The 24,844-nt window shown below is 38.2% G+C and overlaps 2 protein-coding genes across 5 annotated transcripts in view; one reads left to right on the top strand and one right to left on the bottom strand.

Moving 5' to 3' along the window:
- The window catches only part of fgf13b (fibroblast growth factor 13b), a 36,795-nt gene extending 27,623 nt beyond the window's left edge, over positions 1–9,172 (top strand). For all 4 annotated transcript variants that reach the window (XM_041801303.1, XM_041801302.1, XM_041801304.1 and 1 more), the window contains exon 5: positions 7,879–9,172. In XM_041801303.1, coding sequence (XP_041657237.1) covers positions 7,879–8,018 — 140 coding nt within the window. In that variant the 3' untranslated portion in view covers positions 8,019–9,172. The remainder of the gene's footprint in view (positions 1–7,878) is intronic.
- A 1,989-nt stretch (positions 9,173–11,161) lies between these two features.
- LOC121519080 (actin filament-associated protein 1-like 1) overlaps positions 11,162–24,844 on the bottom strand; it is a 31,437-nt gene continuing 17,754 nt past the window's right edge. The window contains exons 4-19 of the mRNA XM_041801867.1: positions 24,660–24,745; positions 24,459–24,576; positions 24,251–24,340; positions 23,916–24,112; positions 21,966–22,145; positions 21,761–21,853; positions 19,634–19,736; positions 17,200–17,355; positions 14,818–15,032; positions 14,460–14,605; positions 14,252–14,333; positions 13,756–13,864; positions 13,440–13,607; positions 13,194–13,360; positions 12,195–12,320; positions 11,162–12,068 (exon numbers count right to left, since the gene is read on the bottom strand). Coding sequence (XP_041657801.1) covers positions 12,042–12,068; positions 12,195–12,320; positions 13,194–13,360; positions 13,440–13,607; positions 13,756–13,864; positions 14,252–14,333; positions 14,460–14,605; positions 14,818–15,032; positions 17,200–17,355; positions 19,634–19,736; positions 21,761–21,853; positions 21,966–22,145; positions 23,916–24,112; positions 24,251–24,340; positions 24,459–24,576; positions 24,660–24,745 — 2,063 coding nt within the window. The 3' untranslated portion in view covers positions 11,162–12,041. The remainder of the gene's footprint in view (positions 12,069–12,194; positions 12,321–13,193; positions 13,361–13,439; positions 13,608–13,755; positions 13,865–14,251; positions 14,334–14,459; positions 14,606–14,817; positions 15,033–17,199; positions 17,356–19,633; positions 19,737–21,760; positions 21,854–21,965; positions 22,146–23,915; positions 24,113–24,250; positions 24,341–24,458; positions 24,577–24,659; positions 24,746–24,844) is intronic.

Here is a 24,844-nt window from a genome sequence, read left to right as displayed (position 1 = left end):
AACCATCACAATTAGATATTATTTTTCAAAAATTGTTCGGCACTAGTTTAATATAATATTGTGTTGATTAGAGTATAGAATGAATTATTGCTTGTCTTTGCTGGAAAAGACATAAGATAAGGAACTTAAATAATAATCGCATACTAAATCACTGTCACAATATTGGGTTAAAGAAACGCAATTTGATTCTTTTCCCAAATTGTTCAGCCCTACAGTATGGTAACGCCACAATAAGATTAATAATCTCTAAATATACTGTATGATTGCTGTTTTTTTGAAGAAAAAAGATATGATACAAACAACACAATATGATGCCTTTTGATACCAGTATGATGTAGGATATCTAAAAATACATCAACATTACTTTTAAGACAAGGGATAGGATAAGATAGGATAGGATAGGATAGGATAGGATATGATATGATACGATACAATACGATACACCACAATGTTACATGATAACTGTGCCTCCACAGGATAAGACATGACCTGACATGGATCAAGATGGTTTGATTCAGCACACAGTCAGGATACAAACAGACACGATGTGGTCTGATCTCATTGATACTATAGGAAATAATAGGCTATGATACGATGGAGATAATACAATACAGTATAATATGAAATAAGAGGCCCCTAAAAAGATAAAGAGCAGGATGCTGTTTATTCTGTACTTGCACCTCTTATCCTGTTTCAGCTGTCTGACTTTATCTTGCTGTCTTTTTTGGCTGATTAACTTCTGTTCATGTAAACCTCATTCATGTCATATTTAACATGAAGTAGTGATTGCTAAGGGAAATCTGTCTATAGTGCTGTTTTTTCTTTTCCTTACGTTGTGTTTGCAATTTCATAATTATATTGAACAAGTCAGGACCAGGATATACTTCAGCACTGATATTTTATCCTAACCCTGTTTCACAGAGAAAACTTCAATTACTGTTGAACAAATTTAACATTCAGAGCTAATGTGCTTCATCAGGCCTCTGCGTGTGAGCTTGGATCAGATTTGATTGACAGTGGCATCTCCCTGGCATCATGGAAAAAAAAAAAACATCCCTGTGATCAGACTTTGACTCTGAATAGGAAGTACATGACTTCACATTTATCCAGTAGAGCCTCTTCCTCTTCAAACCAGACTGAAAAGCCCAAACTCTGCTATCTCTTGCATGAATAACCAAATTCAGTATCAGTCCATTTATGTAAAATCTTTTCACTAATAGCTGAGAAAGCTGTGTCACTGCCTCAAATGCTTTGTTTGTACCCGAGAGAAGTGTTAAATTCACTCATTTTGAATCATGAGACACTTTTACTCATGTTCTTGTATTCAGTGTGACCTTTCATACTTGTGAGAGTACAGTATTCATGCTTTTGAGAGAACTGCTCAAAACTCAGACTGTTAACTGAGTATTATTAAAAATGTCCTGCTTGGTTGAGCATCTTGTAGCCCATCAACCACCTACACACAGACTGTGAACTCATCTTTTATCATATTATATTATGTGGTTTTATCCAACTGAGACCTGGCTTGTGTATCACTTTCTAAGCACATGTAGTAAAATGATTTTGAAAGAAAAGTGGAAAGAAACTGAACAAATTTGGAATACAATGTAGTCTTTTATTAATATTTAAATTTCACGCCAGAACTTTAAAGTGCCAGGCAGCTGTTCATGGTGAAACAGCTGTAAAAACCCTCTGTATGCTTCCTACTCAGCCTCAAACAGCAGACAAACAGTACAAGGCTAGCTGGTGGACACAATGCAGCATTTAGCATCTAAACAGCCAGATATTTCCCTCAGGAGAAAGTAGGGACACAAACACAGCCAAAAGAGAGCAATTATTGGACTTACATTCATCAGATGGACTCAGACACCACTACAAATGAATTCTAATGATGCTCCAAACCAGCTGGTTCTGTAAATAGGCAACTGTTTCTTTTAAAGACTGCATCTTAAAGGACCAGTGCATGAGATTTAAGGCTAAATTAAATACAGTATTCATGAGTTTGTTTTGTGTTTAAGCATCAGGAAGAAGAACTTGCTGTGCCTTTGTTACCTTCAAATATGCTCCTTATACCAACAGGGTCTTCCTCTGCTTTGTATGCCTTGTCGCATTGCCATGTTTCTACAGTAGCCCAGAATAGACAAACAGAGCTGAGGCTCTAGAGAGGACCTGTCATGTTTTCTGTGAGTTTGAGAGTCCTGTACTCTTGCAGTTATCATTTTAATGCAATCTACAGCGTCCCTGCTAGAGGCTATAAAACTGATTATTTATTCTTGATGAGATGATAAATTTGATTTGCCCCCACTGCCTCAAATAAAAAAAAAACCTTTAAAAACAAAACTGGTATCAAAGGTTAAAGCTCCTTTTAGGAACTTTCACTTTGTTTGGATTTTCACACTCCCTGTTAGAAAAGTCATACATTTGATCTCTTTGGTGATCTTGCCTTGCACATGAGTTTGAGCTGTTTATTATTTAACAGTTAAATGCATCAGTGATGAAGAATCTTTGCATGCTGTTGATCACTTTATCTGACACCTACACTTTGGCAGCAGTTTCAGACATTAAATAGAACTGTGCAGACATCGACAGTCGTTGTGCTGATGCTCTTGTTTGCTTTTATAAGTCATATAGAGTTATTGATATTCATTTCAGTCTGTTTCATAACTGGTGTGTGAAATATGAAAACAAATTATTGTAAACTTCTTTTATATTACAATTGATCTTTTTTTTTTAATTTATCTTGAGGGCTGTACTACCAGGTGTAAATTAAGAAATTGCATTTACCAATGTTACTGTAGGTTATAGAGTATTTGTTCTACTTTTGACTAGGGTTTAAAATCGTTACTTTTACTTAATTTTAATAATTTCTGCAGGAAGCACAGGCTATAAAAAGTCTACACAAATTAAAATTTTTTCTAATGTAAAAATATAGTGCCAAAAGATATGTTTTCTTACCTTTTTCCACTTTGAATGTAACTTGTTACAGATGTAGTTCAACTGAAAAGCAACCAAAGCCTACACCAAAACTTCATAAGAGCACCTTCTGATTTCATTTCAGCGCTCACCTATTATCACATTGCATTTGTTACTGAGTAAAAAAAACAAAACAAAAAAAAACTAAAATGAAAAACTAATCAAAGATTTCTAACGACTGACTCCAGACTACATCAAACAGCTGCTGTTTTACTGATGTAATGCATTTTATACAGTAAGGGTGTTTATTAAACACCTTGGTCTCAGATTCTTATCAGCTTGTCTCTTTTGCATCATACACAAAAAGTATTCAGTACTTTGCATGGACTATTTAAGAGTTGTGAAGAGACTTTTCTCATGAGACGAGACGAGAAGAGATAAGACTTTTAATTTTGGAAAACAATACATGAGTGGAAAATATGTGATTGACAGACAGTGGGATGAGAACGAGACGTGACGAAGCAGCTGTTGAATCAGAGTTACAAAGTTACAAATAGCGACACTATGAGCGAGTATGCAGCCCCAATTGCACACACAGATTTCAAGTTTGGTATTGTTTGCTGTCAGAAGAGCTGCTGCTCATGGTGTCTCTCCGCAGTATTGATCTTGATCTCATTACACCCCTAAACTACTGTTTGTTTGTACTGGAGTAAATTCATAGAGTGCTACTTTTTCATGTACTTGACTAAAATGTTATTAAACTAAAGTAAGTGCACTTTACTTGAGGATAACATTTTTATACTCTCTCCACCCTTGGGTAACAAACAAACTCAACATACCCAGGCTTTTTCCATGCTCAAACTGAGGCAGAGGTGGTACCATTTTGATCATGTGCACACATGTGCATGTACTGTTCCCACAACCAGCTCAAGCAAACACTTTTAACAAGCAGTGGAGTTTGTACTAAAAGTATTCACTTACTTTAAGAGACACTGCTGCAAAAAAAAACAACAACAAAGTTACACTGACGTAATATAACGTTCAATTAGGAGACTTTTTTCCTAAGAAACTGGATGTGCTTGGATACAAAACAAACAATATTTTGGTTTGAATATTTCCAAAATGCCACAATGAAATCAATGTAAATTTGATTCAAGTTTAGGAAACTTGCAGTTCTTTTCTTCCTTTTTGGGAGTTTTGGCAGCTACTTACTCGGTGCACTGTTGCTGATACAGCACCATCATGTTGTCATGATAACGCAGTTAAATATGACATCCAACTAGTGCAAAGTTTCCCAAATGTTTTTCTTTTTTTTTGTGACCAACTTTTTAAAAGGTAGAAGCCGTTGGGACCCAACATCTTTTTTTTCTGGACGCTATCTAAAGGGACCAATTACATTACGTCACTTAAGCCTTATTTGAATGCTTGGCCCCACTGACCTTCAGCAGCTATCTAGTCGGGAACAATGAGTTTCTTTTTTTATCAGACAAGCATCCTTAACTGAGACTTTATCTATTTAGCTATCCAGTGGCTGTTAGAGTATTGTTTTGTTTTATTTTGGTGAGAGGGTGAGTGTTGTAGGGTGCAGCTCCCCCTTGTGGCTATAATCTGTACTGGTACAAAGTAATCCTGAAATCTCATCTCGCTAGAAGTGCCTTTATATGCAGGAAAACCCCGATACGTGGGCTTTTTTCAGTTAACTGGCTTGACAAAGCCTTTAGCTCGAGCTAAGAGATATCAGCTATCAGAAAGCTGCTTATGAACTTTCTATTTACTCTAGATTTCCATTTCAGTTTGTTGATATTCACATAAAAGGGAATCTAGTGCCTTATTTGACACATCTGCACAAAAATGAACCACTGTCTGATTCAATCAGATTGGAATAATGAAAAGTGATGATGAATACAAAAAAGTTATTGTGGTTAAAAACGTCACTACTGCTGCTGCACAGGAAAAGGAAACAGCAGATCTGAGATTGTTTTGTTAATTTGTCATCTAAAACACTATCATTGCTTCTTTTTAATTTAAAAACTTCCCACAGTCCAACAATGTTGACATAATTTCAGCGGTATAATCAGGAAGTGTGAATAGGTCAGACAGCTCCTCAAAACATGGAAAATACATAGAAATGACTTATAAAAAAATCAAACTTAAACAAATATTTTAAATTCAAACATTGTTTTTGTTGTAAAATCAGCTGTGCTAAACAGAATTTCAGGATAGCAGGAAAAAAACATTGTGGGTGTTAATGAGTGAAACTAAACAAAGTGAATATAAACTGATAAAAACAAATCCATGTTGCAATAGGTATATGTTTGTTGTAGCTGCATGGCTTCATTCTGTGACTTTAAACAAAACATTACTATTACTAAAGTTTCCATAACCACATTACTTGAAGCTAAAGCTCTATATTGCCCGCAGAGAACATTTCAAGGTAATAATGAATAAAAATGATGGCACTTTACTGCCAATTTAAGCTGTAACTCTGAGTTTATAGTAAGTTACCATGGTGATCTAGTCAGATTATGAAAGAGAGCCAGCTTTGTAATACTAACATTGACTTTTAGCCCAGCAGACCAGTTTTACCCTTTAATCTCACTTTGTGACACACCCAGCTGTTGAAGAGAGACTATTCTAATGTGTATACTGTGCCTATAAAATGAATTCACCTCCTTGGATGTTTTACCCTTTCATTGGTTTTTATAAATCGATCATGGTCAATATAATTTGACTTTTTGACAAAAACATTTAAAAAACTCTATGACAAAGTGGCAGCAGATTTCTGCAAATTAATGCCAAACAAAAATGAGTAATGAGTAATAAGTGAGAAATACATTAAAGCTCATTCAAGTCAGTATTGAGTAGATGTACCTTTGGCTGCAACCACAGCACTGAGTCTGTGTGGATAGGTCTCAATCAGGCTTGCACATCTGGACACTGCAATTTTACTCCATTCTTCTTTGCAAAACTGCTGAAGCTGTGCCAGGTTGCATGGGGACTGAGCATGGACAGTCCTTTTCAAGTCCAGCCAAAAATTCTCTATTGGATTGAGGTCTCGGCTTTGACTCGGACACTCCAGAACATTCACCTTTTTGTCTTTAAAGAGGTAGTGAACACTTTAACATTTTTTTTCATCTGTACACTAAGGTAGTTTACTGAACTATAATAAAACACATCAGTGTTGGTGTTATAGCTGAAATTTGCACCAAACTGATAAAAATCTGGATTTTACGGCTTTTAATTAGCTCAAACAGACATCTCCCTTGAAAAATGTTTTCTGAAAAGGTGGGGCTTATGTGGTCGGTTTCTACGTCACAAATTCTATATAACAAGTGAAATGTTACCGCCTCTAACTGACTTTACCATTCAGAAACCACTCCCATCCTCTCCTGCACTGCTTCAGCTCTGAGAGCTCTGGCTGTAGTAACGCCGCTGCTGGAGCAATCAACCCGAACAGGTAGTGCTCAGAACCACCACGGTCTGCCACCGCACTATAGTCTGCGTCAGGGGACTCTAGAGGCAAAAACTCCTCCACTTTAAAAGATCGCTATGAGGCAGCAGTGCTGTGGGACTCTATCTGTGTCTCTCTCTGACAAGGGGATGTCACTGTCACTCCCATCTCAACTGGAAAACCCCATCCTTTTCCCCTCCCTCCTCTCAGTACCAAACTGCTCACTTTCTGTGCATTTTTTGAATTATGGAGATGGGCAGAGTTAGCTCTGAGCCGGGGGTTCACTTACACTTTAAACCATCTTCTCCCGAGCTGTAGTTCTCTTGCAGACTGAATAAGATTGTCCTCCAGGATTTCCCTCTATTTGCCACATTCATTTTACCCTCTACCTTTGCAAACCTTCCAGGGCTGGCTGCTGAGAAGCATACCCACAGCATGCTGCCGCCAGGAACGTGCTTCACAGTGGGGATGGTGTGTTTGTGGTGATGTGCTGTGTTTGGTGTAGTCCAAACATAGCGTCTTGTCTGATGGCCAAAAAGCAAAATTTTGGTCTCATCAGACCAAAGAACTTTCTTCCTCTTGACCAAAGTCTTCACGTGCCTTTTGGTGACCTCTTGCCGAGATTTGATATGATTTTTGACTTTCACTTTACCACTCTCCCATAAAGCCTTTACTGGCCCAGGACCAGGGCAACAGTTGTTGTATGCAGAGTCTCTCCCATCTCAGCTGCTGAAGCTTGTAACTCCTTCAGAGTAGGCATAGGTGTCTTGGTTGCCTCTCTCACCACATTCCTTCCGTTTCTTGATGGTGGATTTAATTGAACTCCTTGGGATGTTCAGTGCCTTGCAAACTTTTTGCATCCATCCCCTGACTTATACTTGCCAGGAGTTTCCTTTTGTCTTCATGGTGTAATGGTAGCCAGGAATGCTGATTAACCAGTGATTGGACCTACCAGACTCTGGTGTCGTTAGACTGCAATCACTTGAGAGACATTCACTGCACTCAGGTGATCCCCATTTCACTAATTGAGAGACTATTAGCACCAAAGTAATGGACCTCTTCTGGATTAGGTCAGCCACTTTAATGGGGATGAATATTTATGCAGTTGCTTGTTTTACCTTACATATTTCTGTTTCATTGACATTACTTTGTAGAAATCTGTTCTCACTTCAACATTAAAGAGTTTTTTTTGTAATTTCTTTTGTTAAAAAGCCAAATTATATTTACCATGACTGACTGATAAAATCAACAAAAGGGTAAAACATTTAAAATGGTGAATAGTTTTTATAGGCACTATATACACAGTATATTCTTGATCACTTGTATTATTGTCAGGATGTGGTATTAGAAACAAAAACCAAGTTATCCACCTAAAGTGGAACTAAATGTACCTCACTGCCTTAACAGGTCCTTAATGTCTTGGCCTAAACTTGAGTCATTTATTAACCAAACAGCTTAATTATTACTGTAAATGATGATTTATGTCTTGTGTTTGTGTGTCTGTCTGTGTGCAGTGGCCATGTATAGGGAGCCCTCCCTCCACGACCTGACAGAACTCTCAAGGTCGGGCAGCGGCACGCCAACCAAGAGCCGCAGCGCGTCGGCTCTACTTAACGGAGGAGGAAAATCGCCCAGCACCAATGACTTATCCTAGCCCCTCACAACTCACATGCACACTCACACATACACCTACACGTATATACAAACACCACACACGCACACATACCAACAGATCTCAGGCCGACATGCCCACACATCAGGCTGGTGAGGGGCGAGAGGAGGAGGAGGAGGAAGAGGAGGATGCGAGGACAGGAATGTGTTCTTCCACTTCACGGAGCTCACTGTGACTGACTGTGATGTAAATAAATAAATCAAGGACAATCAATCGATCTGGCTCCGCTGCTCTGGTCTGCAGAGGGACATGACCTGCAGATCTCTTCCCTTGACTCCTCTTCCTGCTGTACAATAACCAGAGAGAACAAGGGAGTGAGGGCTTAGAAAACAGAGGCATAGATAAGAGTCAGTCAGTCACATAGTGCGATAAACAGACTGTTACAGAGAACCAAAGAGTACAAGTATTAACTCACTAAGTTACTGCTGTGAAAAGGCACGAGGCAGGACAGACAGACAGCTACAAAGGAAAGAAGGAGAGAAGTCTATCTAATCTACCGTACGCTATGTTTACACAGAGCTCATGGGGTTAAGTCATATTTTTAAAAATGACAACGTATCCTTGTACACTTCTAAGGACTGATCATTTGTTTGCATGCAGGTGCGCCTGTGTGAGAGTGTGTGTGTTGTGTGTGCGTGGGCAAGAGAGAGAGAGCGAGTGTGCGCACGCATGTGTCCGGGTCTGGGGGGGGATTTTACCTTTTTAAGATCTGTTGTATATCAGACAAACCTCCAGAGGGCTTTAGCAGGTTAAAATAAGGTTTACTGTATATGCTTCCATGCTTACTTCTTACAAGCAATGCTGTTGTTTCTCTTTCCGTTCGTTGTTGTTGTCCCTTGCTGTTTGTTTGTTTGTTTGTTGTTGCATGGAAGCTTGTGGACCTCTGCTCAGTAGCAGCATGCCGAAAGGTCCTTTTTTTTCTGGTCTTACGTGTTCCTGACCACAAGTGAACACTAGTGAGCCAACAGTGTCATACCAGAACACTAGTGAACCGGTGAGAGGGCAAGGGAACACCACTGGACCAATAGTACTGCACCAGAATATGAGTGGACCAATGGTGTTGGACCAGAACCAGTTTAACCAATGCGAGCACAGATTAACTTAATATTTTGGTTCCTGCCGTGGACAAACTAGAAATGCACTAAATAAACTCTTTCTAAAGAAGTTCAGACTGTTTTGTCTTCATGTTTTTTTTTTATTTCTACTTTTATTTTAGGTATCTATGTTGAAATATTTAAATGCTCTAAGTCTGTTTTTAGTATTACAGATAAACCGTCTAAAGCAGCTGCTTGACTGCTAGAGTCACATGGTGTAGTTTGGCCAAATAATTAAAGTATAAACTACATTGTTTTAACTTATTTCTTGCAGTATGAGGATTTTCTTGGTTAGCTGGTGAAAGTTTTAAGTTTGCTTAAACATTAGTTTTCTGCCAACTCACTATAAAAAAGGCTTTAGATGGAGTCTGATTTTTTTATGAAAATATAACACTTCTGAAAAAGTTGGCCAAAACATCTGTGGATTATCTTTTATTATTTTTTATAGATGGAGAGCAGTCATAAACAGAAAACATCAGATAGATACTTATTACTTTTTTTAAGTATCCATTCCTGGGCTTTTTATGCCTTTCTTTTAGAGAAGACAGTGGATAGAAGTGGAAACAGACATGTGACAGTGGGGGTGAGATGTTGGAAACGAGCCGCAGGCCTGACTTGAACCCTGGTAGCCAACACTAGGCCAGTGTTAGCCCCCACCCCCACCTTACTCATCTCTGAGAAAAGCTAAGCCCCCCAGGACCCATGACAAAAAATGTTTATCAATGCTAATTGCCTTTGTAAACACCCCATCATAATAGGCTCACATATACTTGTTCTTCATCAGTGTATAAATTAGCCATTATTCAGACGGTGTATAAGGGCCACATACAAAAAAAATAAAAATAAAAAATACAAAAAGGGTGATATGTTAATTTTCATGAAAACATTTGAAATTTGCAACTTTAAATGTTATAAATGTACATGAACCAAAATTTAGAACTTTTGAGATTAAGTTTAAAAAAAAAACAACAAAACAAAATCAAATCAGTTTTAGTTTGGTTTCTTGTAATTTTGTTGTTTTTATAGTGTGGTAAATGTAAGTTTCCTGTGCCAAAATTAAAGAATTTATAAATCAAGGAATTTTAAGTATTTTTCTTCTAATTTTCCAACTTTGTACACTATATATATATATATATATATATATATATATATATATATATATATATATGTATATATATTTATATATATGTTTGTGGCTGCCTCCAAGTCATTTAACATCCTCTTAAAAGCATCAAATAAGAGCAGATCATTAAGTTTCAAGTCTTTTTGATTCATTCCAGAGAATGGTGGGAGCAGCAAACTGAAATGCCTGTTTTTCAAGTTCAGTTCTGATGTTTAGAAAAGTCAGGAAGAAAAAGTCCTGAGACAGAAGAAAATTAAATCCTGTACTTTTCTAACTGTTGTAGGTCAGAAGATATGAAGGAAGTAGCCAGATAGTCTTGTAGATAAGAGAACAAGTGTTTTGGTCTACCTGTGGACGAAGAAGAACATCTAACATATGTATGCAATAAACAGTGATGGGTGAGGGCTCTAAAATTAGTGATGTAACTCAGAGCTCCATGATACACAATATCTAGAACATATCAGGTTTGAGAGGAGGCATTAATGTATAAAACATAACCATAGTCAAGCTCAGACACAAAAAGAATACAGAGCTGTGAACAATTAAAAAGATTCTTTCTACTTCTGTTGTGTTTGAAGGAGACAGCAATAAAGGCTTGGGAAGTTTTATTCAGCCATTAACTTGTGTATCAAAATGTGCTTGAGAAAAATGTTGAGCATAAAGTGTTATAGTAATTTGCTGCTGAAAAATATGCAGAAGTATCAGATTTTCCTGGTGTGTCATGTTGTCTCTGACAAAGAATAGAACGACAACGATAAGGAGAAGCAGAAAACAATGTGGTCACAAAAAGGCTTCAAAACGTGCCACTAGATGGCGCCTGAAGTGCTGAGTTGTGATTCTTTGGTTGATATCTCAGTTTAATCTGATTCTGGGAGGAAGTAGCAGGTAGAAAAAAAATGTTCAAAAACCAATACAAAAAAGTTTATTCACAAAGACTTTTACTCCAGTATGTGAGTTTTTACAAATCTTCTTCACAAGAAAGGGAGAGCAGACCTGGGCATTTATCCTCACATTATTCTGCTAACTCTGGTGCTTTGGCTAACTTCTTAGACCTTTATAGAATTACAAGTTAAAGTGCAGAAGGCAAATAATAAAAATACACATATATTATGTTTAAAAGCCTACAGTTTCACATTAGAATAATACACATTTACTAATAGGTTTCAGGAACAGTGTCTTAGTATGCTTTCCTCATAATCTGTGTGATATTCTCTCACTAATATAGAAGACTTTGATAGAAATGTATTTTCTTTAGCTTGTGCATTTCATGTTGGCATACATCCTATAAAAAGGGGAGGTAAAATCTGTGAACAAACTCTGGACATTTTGCTGGTAACTGAACTCACAGTATTGTTAAATATCTCTCTCCCTTTGCTTTGTATTTCTCTAACAAAAAAAATCACATTTTTACTTCCTGCAGCCCTGTGCAAATGTAAACACACATGCAAACTCACAAAAACACATATACTTCATGTTCTTAGTGATCCACAGTAATACTGTACTGGTACATCAGTCATTTCAGACATATTTACAGTGTTTGAGACAGCAATGCACTGCCTGGACTTGCAAATATTCCTCTTTGTCTTCACAGGTAAGAGAAGGGAAGATAGTGGCAGCGGTGTGTCATCCTTCCCCATCCTCCCTTCTCTTCATCTTCATTTTCATCAACTCCTTCTCCTTCTCAGTGCCAGTTTGCTTGATCATCCATTTCTTCTTTCACACATCCTCCTGTAACAGCTCCAGTTTTGTTTCTCTGTTAATAAATCTGTTGATCCTTTTATATTCAGTTTATGTGCCCTTCTTTGACTCCCACTCCTGTAAACCATGAGACAGCAGGAAGTGAGGAAACATTTCTGTCAGTCTTCATCACACTCTCACACATATTCACACACCCCACCACAAGCACAAACTACAGCAGTCTTATGATCACTCACATCCTACCTTTGCCTTCTGCATGACGTTCCCCTTTGAGGAGGCGTAAAGAGACGGAGGGCGTTTTCGGAGCTCAGATGCTGAGTTGACCGGAACAGTCCCATTGTAAACTTTTTCAACCTTGCTGCCCTGAGCCTGTGGGAAAAAAAAACACAGATACAATATACACACCGACATTGTCAGATTATCTTCACCAAAATTTACTACTGGGAGACACTTTTTTGCTTCCTAGGGCTTTTTCTTGTCCAGTTGGAGAGACCTCCTGCAGTTTGTCTGGTTACACATCTACTCCACTCTGTTACAGTGTGCTTAATGAACAATGGACTGAGTCCATTATGTTTGTATTACTATCCATGGGCTCAGTGACAGAATTTTTTTGCTTTGTTGGATTGAAAGGATGATAAAACATCTTTGTGTTTTTTGAATAAGATTCATGAGACAGCTGATGCAGTACAATGGCAAGCTTTGTTCTGTTAAGATGAGCTTTTCTTCAATTTTTTATCACTGATTTACCCCTAGAAAGAAAGAAGAATTAGAGCATTTTAAATTGTGAATTACAGCGGACTGCATTACAATGGGCAGTGCACAGTTAAACCTAGGGTGAAACCATAGTGCGGTACAATCATGTAAACTGCGAGAACATGAAGAGTGCGTGCTTTTTTAACAGATTGTTTTTGACAAATTAGAGTTTTGTCATCACTTTTTCAGCATCTTCAAACACAGGCAACTGTGCTGCTGCTGGAAACAGACAGACACTTCAAGGCATTTCTTATAAACAGGCACATTACACAGCAGATTTTTTCATGGTGGTAATTAAAGGGATGCCGTGGCTAATTTAAGTACCATGGGACTATATTACCACCCAGTCCTAGTTTGAAACATATTTTGACTAAAGCAGGGCACAGATGTTTCATTTAGACCACATGGGGCTGTGTTATAAGGTGGAAAGGGCTATGAAACTTCTATGCCACTAAAGCCTCTGGTTTTCAAACTGAACATCATCTCTACCTTTATACTGATCTTGGTGTCAGTGGGTGGGCCCAGAGCTCCTCTAGCCAATGACTTCTTCAGGTTTTCTTTGACCTCTGTCAGTCTGAGCTCCAGCTCCACCCTCTCCTCCTCTTTCTGTTTACACAACGTCTCCAGCTTGGCTAGCCGCTGTTCCACACTGTGACCTGCAAACACACATACACAGTGAGCTAGTGCTACTAAGCCCAAGTCTAAACATCGTTGTGTGTGTGTGTTGTCTCTGACCTGTAACGCTCTTCATCTCCTCCTTCACCTCCTTCTTCTCCCTGCGGAGTGAAATCAGGGCATTTCTGAGCTCCTCCTTCTGCTTCTCCAGCTCCTCTTTCTGTTTCAGGTAACGCCTGGCATCCTCCTCTGCACGCGTCTTCCCATACCGTCCATACTGATTCACATCTAGACCAACACATAGCAGGATTTTTTCTTTCCACCACAGTCTTATCATAATCAGGAGTAACTCATCCAACAATTTCCAGCCACATTTCCCAGCACTTAGTTTCAGTCTAGCCAACCTGTTTACTTTCTAAATGAAATGAAAACTCACTGGAGGCGTGCCTCTTGACAGCAGCCTGTTGTTCAGTTTTTTCGGAGTCCCTGCTGGAGAATGATGCATGGCGTCTTATCTGTCCAGGTCTGCTCTCTGCATCCCCATCCTGCAGGAAAAATGTTGTTTTTAGTACATTTTCATGGTTTACTTCAATGCATTTTAAATCAAATAGCAGCAAAATCAGAGTTTTAAATGTGATATGTAATTGTTACTAAGATTTGGCTAAACTACAGTGGCCTTCTGTAATCAAAACACATTTCCAAAAACAGAACCAAGCGTTCGTTGGTTTGGGAGATTTATGCTTTGACAAATCAGAAACAACCCTATCTTATTTATAACATGGAACTTTCCAGAGGTTTTTGTAAAGCTTTAAAAGTTTTTGAGTTTTAACTTTCAGGCCACTGTCCAAAAGTCACAAAGTCATATCAAATATGCCTGAAATGGAAAATTTTGACAAATTTGATGGTATATTTTATAACTTATGTTTTCTCACCTCAATACTTTCATAGACTTCATCGTACATCCTGGAGTCTGTCGAGGCACTGATGGATGACGCTGCGGTGGTGGTGGCCCAACTGAGAGGAAAAAACAGAGAGGCAGAGACAGATGTATTTCAGGATAAAAACCACAATAAGAGACAGAAAAAGTCCAAATAATTGTGTGCAGAAACACACAAACACAAACTGCGGGAAGTGACTCACAGGAAGGAGTGTCTGGCAGCGTGCCGGATATCGGTGAGCGTGTCCACGTCGATGTAGTCGTAGTGCAGCTCTTCAGGGAGTGTGGTGCTGCCGGTCTCTGCAAACAAAACACCCAGCCAGCGTCCAAGATCCTCTGAGCAGCTGGCCTGACACACACATATATGCACACATTCAGACACAAACGCCAAAAAAATTACTGTTTCTAGAAAAATGTAGGTGTGTCATCTCTGTACATTCATGCTATAATTCAGTCTCATCAGTGACTTAGACACTAAATAAAATTATGAAAACTAATATGATCATCTGCCATTAAATCTTCTCTGGATTTAATGCTGTTAAAGATACCAAACAAAAGTACCTCCAAAGATGCCAGCTCGTTGCCTCCCTGCAGGATGCAGAAGGAGAAAGGATGTTTGGGGCCAAGGCTGCCTGTCACCACCTCTGCACCTTTGAGTGACACCACGATGACTGGAGGCCGCTGGTCCCCGGGGTCCTTCTGCAGGTACAAGCTCCCATCTCGCACCACGCACCAACGCTCCTTCCACGAACCGCTCAGACACACGCTGAGGTATCCTGTAGAGAGAGAGAGAGAAGAGGGTTGTTTAAGTAATGATAAAACAACCAGAAATTAGCCTCTGAACACACTAAAACTGTTATGAAAAATATTATAAGCAGACTGTCAAACGCTTATTCATCACATTCAGGGAAAGGAATTTTTGTTCAGGGTTAAGTTTAGGATCCCAATGACACACTGGGGTTGCTTTGTGTAATCTTGCCCATGTGGCACTACAAGAATATAAGAAAACTAAACCTGGGCATGATTTAAGCACAATTACCAGACATGCCCACAGCATCTAAGAACACAGAGAGCTGCTTGATTTTTTTTTAAATAATATTGCTTCATTTGATGCTTCATTTTTTATACTAATAGTTATTCTTTTACTAGTGAAAAATGATCTGTCGTGTGTTAACTCTTGATCAGCTTTACACTAATTTTTAACTACCATAACTGAAAAAAGTCAAGTTAGTTAACTTTTCCATAAATATTAAAATATTTCTTTCAAGTATTGTATTAAAAAAAACAAGACATTCGACACTTTGAAATAAATGGGTGTCTGTTCCTGAAAGTGGAAGTTTCATTTTCATTCATAGCCTGCCTATTTCAATGATTTTAAGAGGATATAACCTTTGATTAGTTTACAATTACACCTCTAAATTAGACAATATATATACAAAAACTTTAAGGACATTGGTGGTCATCACAGTTACAGATGCATCTCAGGTGCCTTTCAATTTTTTGCTGGGATTTAATTCATAAAGTTAAACTTCAGTATAATCGAGATTAATCTCATAATAAGTGAAATATTTCAACACTTTTTTGCTTTTTGCTCTATGGTAATTGCTAACAGCTCACAAATATCAAAAAATCAACATCTCAAAATATTAGTATATCACAAAACACCAGTCCAAAAAAGGGATTATAATACAAAAATGTTGACCTTATGGAAAATTATGCTAATTTATGCTTATTGCTGCATCTATGTAACATGGCATATCTTCCTCCTGACATTTCCCCAGAGATTCTGTATGGGGTTCAGGTCAGACCAGTCAACTGGCCAGTCAAACACAGTAACATCATAGTCAGCAGACCAGTTTCTGGTAGTTTTGGCTTCACTTGTTGGCAGGTACCACATCCTGCTGGAAAAGGAAACCAGAATCTCCATAAAGCCTCTCAGCAGATAGGAGTATGAAGGTCTCCTGGTAGATGGCTGACAGCGTCGTCTCTGAACTTGATAAAGCACAGAGGACCAACAGCAGGAGATGACAAACTAGCACTGACTGAGAAAACTGAAAACACTGGACCTTGAATTCTGGGCTTCTCCAGTCTTCCCCAAAACTCTGATTTCCAAATTAAATGCTAAATGTGTTTTTCATCTGAAAACAGTACTTTTAACCACTGAGTCCAGTTCTTTTTCTCCTTAGCTCAGGTGAAACACTTATGACGATGTTTGTGGTTGGGGATTGGCTCGATACAAAGAACACAACTCTTGTAGCCATCTATGTGTGGTTGCTCTTGATCCACTGATACCAGCCTGAGTCCACTCCTTGTGAAGTTCTCCTAAGTTCTTGAATCTGCTTTGTTTGGCAGTCCTCTAAAGGCCGAGCTCACCCCTGTTGCTTGTGCTACTATTCTTACCACACTTTTCTCTTCAAGTCAACTTTCCATAAATATGCTTTGATACAGGCTCTGAGAAGAGCCTCCCCTTTCAACAGTGGCCTTCTGTTGCTTACCCCTCTTGTGAAGACACAGTGATTGTCTTCTGGACAAAAGTCAGGTCAGCAGTCTTCCCTGTGTGTGTGTACTGAACCAGAGTGAGAATAAAAACTAACAAGAAATTGGACTTTTCTGTAAAATACTAAAATTTCAAGATAGTGGATTTTTGATTTTTATGAGCTGTAAATCATAATAAAAGTCTTGAAATATTTCACTTGTGTGAGATGAATCCAGGATATATGGAAGATTAACTTTTTGAATTAAATCAGCACAAAAAAACCCCTGACCTTTTCATGATATTCTATTTTGAGATGCGCCTGTTCTTAACTATTGCATTTTTTTATCAGTGTTAAACTGCATATCAGTGCAGACAGTACTAGAGTCCTTTGTAATCTGTATTTTGACATTGCAAAAGATGATGAGAGGTTGAATAAGCAAAAAAGTCAGATCAGTCCGTGTGCTCACCACAGCGTGGGTTGTCATGATGGTTGGAAGAAGAGGAAGGCTCTCCTGGTAAAGGAGGTTTCTTTTTGGAGAAAGTGATGATCCGATTGATTTTCTTCCCAGCAGCTCGGCTCATCGACCCCGTCAGCTCAGAGAAGGCTCCTCGCTTCCCCCTGTCTGAGATCAAACATACCCCAGTCACACAGAGAAGGGGCTGAAAATGGGGTCACAGTAGCATGGAGCCCTCAGCTTAAAACTTAATTTGTTATGCACTACTGAGGCAAATTTACCTCAGCCCGTCATATTTTATTGTATTTACAGTGACTCATTCTTGAGATCTAGCAGCAGAGAGACTGTTTAAGTGCAGAATAAGTTTACCACTTAGTAGTCTACAAATAGATAAAATGCTGTGTTACTTCTTCTGTTGATCCAAAGAAAACTAGTTAACAGAGTGGTAGGTCGAAGTTAAGAGATAAAACGTGAAATTTCTGAAAGACAGAGACTGATAGTTTGGTTTAAACAGGAACAGAACCTAACATGATTATTAATGTAAACACTTATAGAGATTATATTGCTGTGTTTGTGTCACAAAAGTTGTGTTAAAAAAAGCTTCCTAATCCAAGTACACACTTTAAGAATACATTTTAATAAAAACACTAAACACACTGGAGAAGGAAACATTTCTTCATAGCAGGACTTTACTTCCACAATTAAAAGAATCTATTTGATTTCAGAGATATTTGTCAAACCAATCCCTAGAGAGATTGTACTGCATGTACCAGGTGCTGCAGTGTTCAGACCTGCCTACTTCCTCTGATGTCAGCGGGACACAATCACAGGAAGAGGACAGGAAGGATGTCATATCTGTTCGGGCCCCACTTCCTGACCCTCTCTCTCTCTCTCTTTGGGATCAGAGTTGCTTTATCAGTAAACAAGCTGTAACAACACTGACACAGGCCGACTGGGTTTGACCTATATTATGACACGACATCACAGACCTCCCGGTTTAACTTTCCTGATTCGTGGATTAATAAACAAAGATGATGTATGTGCTTTTAAGGATGTGTAGTTTTGTGTGTTATTCATTTCAAAATGCTGTGAGTGAGGACAATTTTTTATTCAGATACTTTACTTATACAAAGACTGTGATTGAATTAAACACAGACAGGAAAGGGCTGAAAAACTTTCTAACAGTCTAAATCCAAATTTAAGTCACACGTAGATCTCAGTGTTTACACATGTTTCCAGCAACCTTGTTCCAACACATCTAATGTGTTAAGACAAAACTTTTGGATTTAACTTTACAGGGTCTTTAAGAGATTTCTAGATTATTACACTGGTTCTTCTAGAATTGCTTGGCAATTATGATCCACTAAAATGAAGTGTTACTGTTAAATGCTATCTCCCTAAAATGACTTGTGGGTATCTAATACCAAATTTTAAGCTTCCTAAGCTTTCCCTGTATAAAATGTGCACTACACAGATAACCAAAGGGAATTTGTGAACAAGTCTGTTTATTTAGCACTGACATCCAGTAAGTAGCATGTCCCTTTTGCTGTCCAGGCTATGGCATAACAGGCATTAGGTGTGTTCAAAATCGCATACTTCTGAAAAACTGAATGATAATGCTAATAATAATAATACATACTGAACATTTTGAGTGCATAGGAGTGCAAAGTGTGCTACACTAAGAACAATACGAAAAATTCAGTGTACTACTGGTACACCAAAAACCGTCCAAGAATCAATCAATCAAGTGTGCAATGATAGACCCTTCCCACCATTAAAGAGTGCCATTTTGGTGACGTCGTGGATTATAATTGGTTAAAGGTGCAGTGTGTAATATTTAGCCTAGTAGCATTTAGCAAAACAAGCTTGGTTAAAATGAAACATAACATTTATAGGTAGATTGATCTAAATTAGTGTTGACATCTGATAACACATTTTTTAAATTTATGTTTTAAATTAACTCAGAATAAGCCTTTTATTCATACATAGGGAGGGTCCCCTCCAAGGACGCTACCATCTTGGATTTTTGCATTTTGCCTGTTTCTATGGCACCACAGAAGGAACCAAATAACAGTTAAGCATGTATTGATTTTTAAACTTCACTGGTTCCCACAGTTATCATCAGAGAAATGATCATCACACTCCAGAGTTGACTGTTAGATGTTGATAGTCCCAATTTTACACACTGCACCTTTAAATAGTAGTTATAAGACGCACTTTCCATTCAGTTTCATTTGGAAACAATCATACACATAAAAATGCCATCATTATGCCCTTTTAATCTGCAGAAGAGATTTGTCAGCTAAACAACTCTTGCTTAATGTACAAAAGTCTGCCAGACGGTCAGACGATCAGACCCCCCTTGTTTTAAAGTGAAAATTTTAATTCAAATGAATCCAGCCATTAAAACTGTATAAATCACAGCTACATTTTAAAGGTAACCTACTCAGTGAGTCAGTCCAGTCCCGTCCTGGTCCCTGTGCAGTGGACTGATTGTCTGCTGTTGGCCCACTGTCTGAGTCTGATGCCTGCCTGTCACACTGCAGAACCTGGCAAAGGAAAGAAGCAATCTTTATGACTTTTGTTTATTTTCTAAAGAATCATTCAAGAGTCATTTAACAAAACAAAACCATACCAAAAAAATGATATAAGCATTTCTTAAAATGAATGTTTTCAACACTGTTTCCAAGTTTATAACTGCCATGTCACCCTTCGCTCAGCTTGTTGGCTCATTTCAGCTGTTTCCAGAAACTTAGTTGAGTGTTTGAAGCTTTCTGAAGAGCTGCCGCCTCAGCAACTGCAATAATGTCACCACATTTACTGCTTTTAACTCAAAGCCAAGGGAACAGTTGTGTCATGTGTGGGCTGAAGGAGGTGATGTCAGTGACTTATACTGTGATATAAAAACTAGAGTATAGATGCAGGAAGAAATACAACTCAGTGGATAAACTAAGAGACAGCTTAGCACCCTGTGAGCCTGAAATCCACACAGTATGCAAAATTTTAAAGTAGCTCCAAAAATACCATTTTTTTTACACCTTTTTAAAGTTTTTGTACTGATTGCACTTTAATTTTAGCATGAGACAGGTCTCTTTTAGCAGTTCTTTAATTTAGGGCCTGAGCACCGACCTCGGAGTGAAGACCCTATTCAAATTGAAGATAATTAAAGGAATTATTATCATTTTATGTATTCTTCTAGCATAAAAATTGCTAATTTGGTAGCCATAACATGCCTAAAAACACACCAAAACATTTTTGAACATTATCCCACAGAGGAAATGTATGTATTCTAATGCTTTCATGCAAGTCAATCGTGGTGCACATATGTAGTATGACTAGATGGAAAAAAAGTCTCTTGGGACCCTTCTCTAAAATGTACAGATGGACACTTTGCACATGTTAACAAACCGGTCTGAGGGATTTTATCTGACTGACCCCAGAAATTTTTGTGTCATTCTAGACAAGATAGAGATCCAAAATTTTTTAAAAATTTGAGTTTTAGCCAGAGGCATGTGGTCCCAGAGGCTGACTGGAGCCCAAACTCAGATAACTTTTTTTTTTTTTGCTGTGAGAATAAACCAATAATTCCACATAACTTTTTAATCCCTCAGTCATTCATTACAATACTAACAGTGATAACAGTGATGATCACACATTGATCCTGAATACATTCATGCATCAGTATCATTACTTTGTCACAGTGCCACCTTCTGCTGATTGATCATTTCCTTCTCTGATTTTTTTTTATTTTTCCCTTTATACATTCAGCCCCCGGACACCATTCAACCCAGGTTTATAATTTTTGGTAGGCATTTGACTCATCATCAGACCTACAAATAAGCCTCCTGGACCCATTCCTAAATCTCAACAGGAAGTCCTACAGCTCTATCTCAATTTCAAAATAAGATGTTTTTAATAGTGACAATTACTTTAACCTGTTTTAACTTTTGTTTACACTGTTCTGTGAGGCCTAAAATTTCCTGGCATTACAACAGTATCACACTGAACATGCTCACTTTCAGTATCACACTGAACATGCTCACATGTTAAAATGTTATCATAGCACCCTTTACTGCCAACAGGAAGTAATACAAATTCATAATTCCCTATTCCTTTAACTATGCTGAAACTATAAAGTCCACATTTTTAACTGAAGTCCTTAATAACTGTCCACAGCACTGACATGTCTTATCAATGACACCTCACTGGCCACAGCAAACCTTTCAATATCTTGCCACTTAGATAGGAAGTTGGTCTACTTCTCATATGAAACAACTGAATTAATTCAAATTACATATATGATCAAGGTCTGCCCCTCTACACATTCAAATTTTATGGTTTGCTGTCACGCTATCTACTGTAGGACACCAGAAGCAACTCTTACATTAAACATCACATTTTCTTTGTACTTTACACAATAAATGTTGGTTCTGTCCTGCCATATCAGCATTTTCCTTTGTACACATTAAGAGCAAAAACAAAGCACAAAACAAAAGAAGTACCACAGAAGAAAAAAACAAAACAAAACACAGACACACTTTGACAAAATACCCACAAACACATAGACACACACCTTGTCAAGCTCCAGCTTCCTCTGTATAATTGGAGAGGTGGACCCATCCAGTCCCTCAGTATTGCCACTTTGGCTGCCAACATCTTGCACCACCTGTTTTCAAAGAAAGAAAAGTTTGTGTTCTCTCTTCACACATATTCCCTCTGTGTTTCCCCACTCTGTTGTCCAGCCAGTACCAGCTCTTTCATATTCTGCATGAAGGTACCTTGAGCCATCGCTGCGCTTGCTCTTTACTCTGAACTGCCAGGACCAGAGCTTCGCCTCCAGGCAGCGAGAAGCGTAACTCATGTCTCTTTTTCCGCCCTTCCTTCGGGACGTAGATGACATTGCAGAGAGTCAGCGGGAGCTCTGTTTGAGGAGTGCTCTCTTTGATGCTCTTAAAGCACTGTAACAGAGAGACAGACAGACCTTCATGTATCATTTGATGATGTTTTCTTTTGGTTCTGAAATGTTTCCTTTTAAATGTTTAACAAAGTCAGTTTTAGGCCCCATCCCGGTAGAAAAACCTCATTTTACCTAAAACCAGATTCAAATAAATATCATTTCTCTACTATCTTTGCTGCATGCTGTTGATGAAGCATTTTTTAACACATGTAGCTTTAATTCAAACACAGAAATCCTGAGGATGAAATGGCTTTCTGAAAGTATGAAACTGATGCAAAATAACATAAGCAAGAGCTGAACTCTTAATGAGACTTGGTTTATAGGAGGTAACTATTTTATCGGATGATTTATCAGTGTAGCTTCACTTTGCATGCTTTGTTGAATATGATACTGTTAAAAATAAGCTAAAAATAATTATTTGATTGCTGTGCTGCACGCTGTCTTACACTTATTTCTTCATAGGTTTGGTCGTGGTAAATATTTCAGTGTTTGTTCTTATATTTTAGCCATAAAAGTATTTTTTTGTTGTTTCATTGTTAATATATAGCATTATTTTCATATTGCTATAGTTTTACACTCGTGTATTTGCTTTTATTACTTTCTTTTCAAAGTGAGTATGTCTAACTCTGATAAGTTCATGTGATGCAAATTTTGTGAAATCAACGAGTCATTGTGTTTCATAATCATGATCTTAATATCAAAATAATCATGCGTATGACTTTCACCATAATCAAACAGCCCTAATTTCTTAATTTGTTTAATATTTATCCCTTTTTCATTCTGGAATTTTTATGTATCATAAACTGAAAATACGTCAGGGTGACAAATTGCGGCATTTCTGTTCAGAAATAGAGGGCCTCTTAGATGACAGTGAGAGTGACTGTCAGAATTGACAGTCTGCAGCCAGACAGTGTTGTCTTTTAAACATTACTCTGGATGTTTTATGGTGCTTACACAGCTTTAAATTACCCACCAACTTTTAACACCATTTTTTCTCTTTAAAGTTTAGGCCCCATTTAGGCACCAACACTGTTTTAAAGGTATGGATTTAGTACCAGTATTGGAAAAAAACCTATACTATACCCAGCCCTACTGATAATGTAACTCTGTGTAGGCTGTCATGTCTGTCAGTCAAGTCTTGGCACATATTTATGGCTCTGTAATCACCAAATCTGACATAGTGGCCATGGCATCAGACAAAAAATAGCACAGTCTGACCTGGGCTTAAAGAGGGCTGATTACAATGTTCTGTAGCTAAACCTTGTGAAAATAAATTATAGTGTGTCAATCTTTTTTTCAGTGGTCTTTCTTGTGTCAAGGCTCAGACTTCCTAGTTGCACATTGAAGAAAGACCCTGTGTGGTCAGACCACATCAATGAGGGGGATTTCTTTGTCTACGTCTTTTCCTTTTTCTCTACTTTAATGATACATGCTCTTATTAATTCAAAACAGTTTAGTTTAATCCTTGTCTCCAAGCGAGTGTCCATGAAGTTAGTGTACTGGCCCCCTCCTTATGCAGTATACTAGGAAGGGAGCCAGATACTATAGCGGACAGTATAGGACATCATAGTCTTCAAGAGCACCTGCCTTTTACCTAGAGTGGTGTGAATGAGTGAATGTGGCCCTTGGAGCTAAAAGAAGATTTGAGTAGTCAGGAGATTAGAAGAGCACCAAGTCTATTTACCTGATATACACTGGATTATAACAACAGGTATACACTGGATTATCTAAATTAAACCTTAAATATTTATCCATAAACAGCTCTATTTACCTGCAGTTTGTTATCTCGGACAACCACCAGCTGTTTAGCCCACTGACCAAAGCGTTTCTTTCGTAACAGGAAGGCACAAATGCGACAGTCTCTGACTGGAACATCCGAGCTCTCCTCCCTCTGGTCCCGCCCTTTGGCCTCTTCATCCTCTTCTTCATAAGACTCGTATGAACTACTCAGAGCGTCTGAGTCGTTGTCTGAACACAAGAAACAACACGAATGATTGCTCAACAAAAAGCTGAGTTTCTGCATGTTCAGGTATTCCACATTCTTCACAACCAGACCATTTATGATTATAACTTTGTATGATTAAGTACAAGAGAATGAAGACTCACAGGAGTTTTTTGGAGGTCCATTAATCCTGGTGACAGGATAGTTATTGTCTGCATCTTCATAGTAGGCGTCCTCCACTGAGTTCCTGGATGCTGCAGGAGGAGAGCAGAAAAGGCAAAATTAGATTAATGACATAAGAGAAAGTCCAATTCAGGTGGTTTCAGTAAGACCTAGCATAGAAATGTGTGATTTTTAGTTTGTGTACAGAACTGTTCATGTTGGTGGTGAAATACTGAGGCGTGGATCCAGGATCGAGGGGAACGGCCTCCTCATAGTAGTCATCAGGAAGAGGGGTGGTTGGCAGAGGAGGAGGCGTGTCCGTTGGAGTCTGAGATGAAACATTAAACAATGCTTTATTTTGAAGGATTGAAAAAGCAGACGGACTGACAAGATGAGATCACAAAAACTTACAGATTTATTCAGGTGAGTCTTCGCCTCTTCCTCTTTGTGATCTTTCTGCTCCTCAGGAGATGCACTGAGCATGTGCAGATCACAGTCTGGAGGAAAGTTATTATAAGGTATAGATATACATTTTATAAAAGTATATTTTAGTAGATATGCTAATGTAAATATATAATGTTGTTGTCTACATATGG

The sequence above is a fragment of the Cheilinus undulatus genome, linkage group 12 (genome assembly GCF_018320785.1).
Source record: "Cheilinus undulatus linkage group 12, ASM1832078v1, whole genome shotgun sequence".
NCBI classification, from domain to species: domain Eukaryota; kingdom Metazoa; phylum Chordata; class Actinopteri; order Labriformes; family Labridae; genus Cheilinus; species Cheilinus undulatus.
The sequence above is the reverse complement of the archived record's forward strand: the minus strand, read 5'-3'. Positions and strand labels throughout refer to the sequence as shown.